The 8771-nt window shown below is 36.8% G+C and overlaps 1 protein-coding gene across 6 annotated transcripts in view; it reads left to right on the top strand.

Annotated features, from left to right (window-relative positions):
- Positions 1-8771, top strand: part of Cask (calcium/calmodulin dependent serine protein kinase) — a 430362-nt gene that overhangs the window by 307301 nt on the left and 114290 nt on the right. For all 6 annotated transcript variants that reach the window (XM_008843151.3, XM_008843142.3, XM_029568448.1 and 3 more), the window contains exons 9-10: positions 810-893; positions 6426-6525. In XM_008843151.3, coding sequence (XP_008841373.1) covers positions 810-893; positions 6426-6525 — 184 coding nt within the window. The remainder of the gene's footprint in view (positions 1-809; positions 894-6425; positions 6526-8771) is intronic.

Here is an 8771-nt window from a genome sequence, read left to right as displayed (position 1 = left end):
CTTTTTGTGTTCATTATATATTCTGGATGTTAAACCTCTCTCAGACGTGTCACTGGTGAAGATTTTCTCCCATTCTGTGGGTTTTCTCTTCTCTTCCCTGGTTGCCTCCTTTGATGTACAGAACATTGTTAGTTTAAAGAGGTCCCATTTGTTGATTCTTTACCTTATTTCCTGAGCAATTGATGTCCAGTTTAGAAAATCACTTTCTACACCTATATCTTATAAGTTATTGCCAATGTTTTCTTCTAGCAGTTTCACAGTTTCAGGCTTCACATTGAGGTCTTTGATCCATTTAGAGTTGACCTTTGTGCAAGGTGAAAGATAGGAGTTTAGTTTCATTCTTCTACAGGTGGAGATCGAGTTTTGCCAGCACCATTTGCTGAACATGCTGTCTTTCCCCCAGTTAATGTTCTTGGCCCCTTTGTCAAATATCAGGTGGCTGAAATAGAAAATAGAAAATAACAGAAATCCTAACTAAAGCATAATTTTATTTTAAAAAAATCAAAAATAGTTTTAGACTTTGCCCTCGTTTCCTTGTCCGCTTCACATTAGTAAATGGTGAGTGGAAAAGAGTTTCAGTATACATAATTCAATTGTGGTAAACTTTCCAGTTTGTTAGAAAAAGGAAGACAGAGCCAAGCTATAAGATAGATTTTCAAGTGAGACTACAGTATTACTCTAGCCTAAATAATAAATGGAATAAAATGAAATCTAAGCTTCAAATTTAAGAACTTGTCCTTCATAATTTCTGTTCAGCTTCTTCACTTTTTAAGTGGTTTCATATGATCATAACCTTTGACCTTTTATAGGAGCGGGATCGTTATGCTTACAAGATTCATCTTCCAGAAACAGTAGAACAACTGAGGAAATTCAATGCACGGAGGAAACTGAAGGTAAATTAAAGAAACCACTAAAAAACCAAGTAGATGTAGTTGGTGGTAATGTTTTTATTCTGTTTTGACTCCCAATGCATCGTAGAAATGGCCATTGTTTTATTACGGCTAAGTTATTTGTTACAGCTAAAAATTGTCACCATTTCAGTAAGTTCTTTTGGTTTTTTTAATCCTTTAAGTTAATATTTCAGTATGAATCAAAACAAATTTTAATAACTGGAAGATATATTAAATTTTAGATTTTTTGTCTTTAAAATTCATAGCTGAGATATGGTTAGGTTATTGTCCATTATTATTGCATATAAATCTAAGCTATGTTTTCTCAAATTTAAATATTTTGACAAAAAATGTAATGTGGTGACACACACTATAATCCCAGCACTCAGAAGCCTGCAGCAGGAGGATCTTGATAATGAGGCCAACTGGATCTACATAGTAAGATCCTGCCTCAAAAAATTAAAATAATGATACCAATAATAAAATTTTTTTAAATTGAAATGTGACTTTAATTCAGTGGAAACTACATTGGATCTAGGATTCAACAATCATCATAAAGCAATAAATAAAATCCCCACTACCATGATCCACTAGAAAATATTTTCAGATCACCTTTCCTGCCTTCCTTTGTTCTTCCTAGGTATCTTTCTCTCCACTTTCCCTATCCTCTATCTACCTCAAAAAAAAATCAACATGATAATTACCCCTCTTGGGGAGCCAATTGAGTTCAGGAGGCAGCATTAAGCAGTGGAGGTTTTCCAGCACTGGAAGAAAATGCTGTAGGACAGCAACACCCCGCCACAGAGCAATCCACAGATGATTCTGTATTTGGCTCCCTCGTGGTACTGAAAATATTAGCTGTGTTCTTTAAATGGCTGTCTGGATAATAATCCTCCTTAGTCATGTGACTCCTGCCAATTATAAAACCTTTTCTTGAGTATTTTCAGATGTCAAAAATTATATCATTACTTTATTCTTCACTCCTTGGAGTTGATGAGTGATTTTATACTACTATAGATTTTATACGAATTTTTTAGAAAACTTGCAGGTTATAATATTACCATATAAAGCTGAAATGTCCAAGATGGCATCTACTTTTAAATTTAAACTAATTAAAATTTTTAAAAAGGGCTGGAGAGATGGCTCAGCGGTTAAGAACACTGAAGGTTCTTGCAGAAGACTCAGGTTCAAATTCCAGCATCCACATGGCAGCTAACAACTGCAGTTCCAAGGGATCCAACGCCCTCTTCTGACCTCCATGGGCATTACACGACACAGGTGCACTTACATACATGCAGGCAATACACACGTACATATAAAATAAAAATAATAAATAAAATATTTTTTTAATTAAAAAAAAATATCCAGTGTCAATTCCCCATCAGTTTCAATTCACACTAGCATGTTTCAAGTGCACAGGCTGCTAGTAGCTACCATATTGGGCAACACAGATACAGAACTTTCCCATCTTTGCAGAACATTCTATTGGATGGTAAATGCAAGTATAGAAGAAGGCATATTTTCACATAGTTAATAATGAGCATTCCCATTGAAACTTTTCTCATAATCGTTTTTGTTGTCAGTTCAAACTGACTCTTTGCTATTTGTTTTTTTAAAATCCTTGACAAAAATTATTATTAATGATATTCTATTTTTGAGATAGTAGCCAAAGTAGTTTCTTAAGGCTTTTATTTCTTTGCCTTGATATCTACCTAAACTGGTATAGCCTACAAAAGAAAAAATATCATTCAGAGTCAAATTTGGTCAGTTGTTTTTGCAGTTTCCTGTCCAAAGAAACTATGTTTGTACTTCATTAACTCTTCCCTAAGTCTTTTCAACTCTTGGCTCTGCTTTGGCCTCATGTGACATTACACCATGCAAGCTTGAACCTTCCATTGACCAAATACAGACTTTTCATCAAAGGGCTCAGACTTGGGCTCACTCGTCACAGGAGACATGCTGTTCTCCCAGTGTCATAGAATAAGACTTGGTCCAAAAATAGCCGAACTGGTGACTAAGATTCATCTGAACAGGGCCAAACTATCACAGCAGATAGGGGTCATGTGGACTTACCACATCCCTTTGCAGGGCTGTTTAAAGTTGCAAGACATGCCAAGCAACCTAGAATTAGGAACATCAGCTGGGTCATTATGGACTTGTTTTCATCTTCTGGTAAGACTACATTCCAGGGAGTAGTCACCCACCTGGTTAACACATGCCACACCTGCCCTCCTTAAGGAGCTAATTCTCTGCATAGTGCCTCTCCTGTGATCTTCTAGAACACAGGCTGTAACTTCCCTGGCTTCCAGAACCCACCATGCAGCCTATTTTCACAAGTACCTACTCATCATTAAACCCAAATACTGATTCAGAGCTTCTCAAATGCTGCAACAGCCTAATTTTTTGGACTACCTTAGAAGTAATTAAAAAGGAAGTTCACTGAAGCTAGCAGATTACTTTTGTTGCTTAGTTGTAGATGTTAAATTTTGATTATGGCTAGCCGGAAGAAAGAGAAGGAACATAGCAGTACAGCAAGGAGTTGCTCTCAAGCTATGGTGCTTGACTGAGCCCTGCTTCTGACCCTTCCTCATTGGAAACCTTAAGCAAATTGTTTAAACTCTTTGTGCCTCCATTTTCTTTATCTATAAAATATGCATAATGATAACTGCTAATTCTCAGGGTTGTCAGGATTCAATGAGTTTATGTTACTGCAGTTTAGAACCATACCAGGCAGTGGTAAGTGCTCCATAGATGTTATTTGCTGTGAACTTCATGATTATTGTTAATGCATTATTATGATTTTAATGTTAATACAATGGACATTTAAGAGGAAATTTAAAAATGATTCTATTCAGGATAGCATCAAAAGGAATGAAATGTTTAGGAACAAATCCAACAAAAAGTAAAAAACCTGTAAACTAAGACATTAAAGATATAACTAAGTGAATAGATATTCAATGTTCATGGATTTGAAGACCATGTTATGTAGACTGTGAGAAAAATCTGTACTCTGAGGGTGTGGATTCTTTAAGTGGTGAATTAGTTACTTTCCCATTGCTGCTGACAGAAGCAACATAGGAAAGGTTTATTTTGGCTCACAGGTCAAATATATAGTCCATCATGACAAGGAAGTCATGGCAGCAAGAGCACAAAGAGGCTGGTCATGTTACATTCAGTCCTGGACTGAATGCAGCCCATGGAATGGTACTGGCCATTATTAGGGGGGTCTTCCCTCTTCACTTACTCCCTTGAGAAACACTTTCATAGAGTCACCCAGAGTTGTGTCTCTTTGGTGATTCCAAGTCCAGCCAAGTTGACAGTGAAAATTAACCATCACAAGGGGTTATACTGCACTCTAATCTGGGCATCAGCTATTGAAAGAGTTATAAGCAAAGGGATGTCTGTTGGTATGTGAGCTTGTCAATCTAGAGACAAGACTCAGCGGAAAATCTGTCCAAAAAAGTTGTTCCCTTTGTGTTATGAATTTTTGTTGCCCTAGTAAGCACATTTATCTATAAGAAAGCATAGCAAAAATTCTCTTTAAGTAGAAGCAATACTCTATATTGTAGTTAGTTACTGTAGTCAGTTTAGGAAATAATGAGTTGAGTCAAGCATGGTGACACACACCTGTAATCCCAACACTTAGGAGACAGAGGCAAGAGGATTTCAAGTTCAAGGCCAACCTGAGATACACAGCCACACCCTGTTTCAACACACACCCCTATAGAAGGAAATGGTGAATTGAAACTAAGTAATTCAATTAAGAGGATAAAGCCACTGTGTTACTTTTCTGTTGCTGTGATAAAACACTGTAATCAAGGGAACTTAGAAAAGGAAGTGTTTATTTGAGTTTACTGTTCAGAAGGTTGAGAGTCCATAATGGTGGAGGAGGCACAGCAGCAAAGCTGGTGAAACAGAAAGCCAAGCAATCACATCTTCAAGCAGGCACAGAAAGCAGAGAGCCAGACTGGAAATGGGTATGGCTATATACTCTCAAAGGCCACCCCCAGTGATGAGCTTCCTCCAGCATGGCTGTAGTTCCTAAAGGTTCCATGACCCTCCCCAAACAGCAACAGTAACTGGGAACCAAGTGTTCAAATACTTGGAGCCTGTGGGGGATCACTCTCATTCAAACCACCAGAGCCCCTTAACTCCTATATGTGTGTGTGTGTGTGTGTGTGTGTGTGTTTATTTATATACAGGAGGGAGTTCTCCTTTGCTTTTATATATATATAAGCAAAGGAGAACTCCCTCCTGTAGAAGCACTCATGAATTCACAGAAGCTATGATTGCCTATACGCTCTGTACAAGACTGGGCCCTAAACATTCAGTCATATATGGAGGAGGGGTTCGTGGGGCCCTACCCAAACCCACTCAGTTGAGGGCTGTTGGGCAGAGAACTCATTGTCTTCACTGTTATAGCCACTGGTGAGTTACCTACACTCCAGTGGACAGCTCCATACCCATGCTCTTGAGTGGGCCCTGGTTAAGCCCAGTAGGGTCACAAAGTCAAACAAAAACAAATAAAAAACACATAAAAGTGGGATGGGGACTTACTGGGTCTGGCAGGGGTACAATGGGGATAAGAGAGGGTGGGGTGTGAGTGTCACCAGAATGTATTATATACATGTATGAAATTGTCAAGTAAGAAATGAATTTGACTTTTAGCCAAGAAACTGGCTATTTTCTTTGGGCTCTTTTTTTAAATTTTTAGTAACCACATGATTAGAAGAAGCATTTCACTACACCTTTAACATATTCAGTAACACACTCCAGTGCAAGAGTCCATCTCTTTCACAAGTGGCTGTAAGTTTCTAGGTTCACAGTTGAATTAACACAGTTATACAATATTGAACTCAGTATAAGCCCTGTAGGACATAAATATATTGTTCCTTGCAGAAAGACTCTTCTTACACTAACTGCCTAGACAATGCCTACGTCCTTGGGCCTCTTAGCAACATACTCTGTTCCAAAGGCCAAAAATGTCAAAAGTATTTGGGAGCTCTTAACTAATCCTTAAAAGATTTTAGGGTTACCTCTTCAGAGGGAGGAATGTTAGAGTAGCATCGAAAATGTTGAAAGTATTTGGGAGCTCTTACTTAATCCTTAAAAGATGTTAGGGCTACTTCTTTAGAGGGGGGAATGTTAGACTAGCAAAAAGCCCCATAAAAAAGAAGAAGAAAGAGTACATGAAGTTATCAAAAAAAAATGATGGGGAGATATGGGAGGTGTTGGAGGGGAGGGAGTGGGCATGAATTTGATCAAAGCACCTTATATGCTTATATGCCTGTATGAAATTCTCAATAAATTATTAAAAAATAAAAATAAATGAATTTGAAAGAAAGGAAGAGGGGAAGGAGGATTTTTTTTAATGTAAAGGAGTTCAAATTTGTTTTAAGATCAATCTCTCTTTCTAGCCAACATCTCTTACAGATTTTACTTTCTGAATAATCCTTAAGATAAATAACTGTTTAGGTAACTTCTTAAATTTGTGCATATGTTTTAATAGTATGCTTTTTCATCTCTTTGCTTTAGGGTGCAGTACTAGCCGCTGTGTCAAGTCACAAATTCAACTCCTTCTATGGGGACCCCCCAGAAGAGTTACCAGATTTCTCTGAAGACCCTACCTCCTCAGGTAATTAATTCCATTCACCTGAGTGGAATCACTTGGCAACTACAACTTTTCTCTTCCATTTTGACTAAACTTTCTATGAGTTTAATCAAGTGTGTAATAGAGTCTAAGGAAGTTTGCCATCAGCCAAATCCTACCTACATGTATCTGGTTTCTCTTGATTTGAATACTAGAGCTGCCCTCCCCTACTGCTCCAAACCAACATTTTACCATTTTCTCCTTACTTCAGTCAAACTTACTCCCATTTGTCCACTCCAAACTCAGCAATACATTTTGAAGTCTTTTTGGATCTTTGTCCCTCAGCAAAAATTTCTAATGTCAACCATAGCACTATTCGAAATTAAGTCTTTCCATATTAAAGCTGTATTGTAAGCTTTATACAATGATCATGTTCTCTCTATGCAAAGTCCCTAACTCATGTATAAAAGTACTCAAGGAGGAAGAACATAGAGGCTACCTGTTTTGATGAATTGTGTATAAGTACTCCTGAAAAAAAAACTGCTGGTGTTCACACACTCGTTCTAGAAAATGCACACACTTCTATCTTAACCAGTGAGGTGTTCCCCAAAAATCATTTACAAAGAATCAGTAGGATCCATTTAGACATTGAATTCTTAAATTTTACTTATGTATTATATTATCATATGTCCTCTGGCCTCAGCTTTTCTTCCATTAGAAACAGTAGTTTTGATGTGGTTGACTTTGTGCCTCTGATTTGACTTCTATATTCTTGGAGTGGCTTCTTTGATGTTCATATACTAGCATTAGAATCAAGACTGAGGGTATGAGTTGTGTGGATCACAGTCAGCAATATAAGAAGAATGCTTTTTCCCTGGTGGGACCAGAAATAGTTAACAGTGCTCATACTTCTGCCTTCTTCATGCGTATATATGCACATACAAACTCAAAACTTCTTGCCAGTAAGTATGCGTTTGTACCATATGCAAAATGACAGGACTGAGTTTCCCACTCCCACAGGTGTGTGGTTCCTCCTTTTGACTTTTACCAATTGGGATATGAATCTTCCTCTTTTCAGTGAAGGTGATTTCCAAAAACATTCAGAATCTTAGAGAAGTGACTCTGGGGAGAAAAGCATGCTGTCTTCCTCTTGTTCTCCCTTGTCACTGTCACAGCCCTTATGACACACAGGCCAGGACATGGTTGTTTTCTTTCCATTTGCTTTCTATTATTTCATCTCTTTTTTTCCCCTTCAAGTATGTTTTGTTCCCTTCCCCTGTACCTTTTTTGAACTTGCACATCTGTCTTCAGGCTTTTTACACAGATTATAGATGACCCTATTTAGGGAGAGTGTATCCAGGAATCGTTTTTATTTCATATTTGTGAGTCACAGCTTGTATTATACTTAGGATAAATTATATCTGAGATTTGAGGTCAATGTCTGTACTCTTTTCTGGGAAGAATTGGAATCTTTACAGAAAGAAAATATCTATATGTAGAAACATGTTTATTTTTCTGTTAAATATATTTATTACCCATTTCCTCCTTTTCAGTACAATCTTTAAATGATTTGGTTGAAAGTTTTAAATTCTATTACTTTGTTTTTAAACAAAAAAGAAACTTCTTCCACCATGCTCCAGGTAGCCTGTAAGCTCTCACACTACCAGTTTACAATTGAGCATTCCTTTGTGCCTTCCCTTTCCTGCAATCGTACCCTGTTACATTCTTTTCTTTAATTCTGGGATATTAATGATCTTATAAGCAGTGTATATTTTAATTTGATGTGTTAATTATCTGTCAAGGATTTTTCAGTGACACTGGGAACTACAAATAAAAAGTAGAATTGAAATGTGGTCTACATGTTGAATGCTAATCACTATCCTAAATGAAGAGGAAATTTTTATGTGTTCAGAAGTCAAAAACAAAGGAAATTTTTTTTTAAAATTATAATATTTTCCTAAGTTTCACATAGCAATCATGGGTCACTCATACATTCCTAAATTAATTTTTAATAATAAGCCATTTAAAGGAATGTATTCTATCATAATCAGCATTACTTATCAAATAGCCATCTTCTAACCCATGTCCTTTTCCATGACCAGCAGTAGTGGTTTATATGACTGGTTGCAGAAAGCCATTTATGTATTTTATCTGGACTCAAAGCTTTGTACTTTCATAAATTAAAATATCTGCATTTATTTTTTGTTATCTTCATTTCACTTTTAGTATTTTCATTAATTTTCAAACCTAAAGTCACTGTTTGTCTTGATGCTTGTTTATTTTAAATTCCT

This window comes from Nannospalax galili, unplaced genomic scaffold, assembly GCF_000622305.1.
Source record: "Nannospalax galili isolate Female #2095 unplaced genomic scaffold, S.galili_v1.0 scaffold270, whole genome shotgun sequence".
Lineage (NCBI taxonomy): Eukaryota > Metazoa > Chordata > Mammalia > Rodentia > Spalacidae > Nannospalax > Nannospalax galili.
This window is presented reverse-complemented; position numbering and strand designations above follow the sequence as displayed.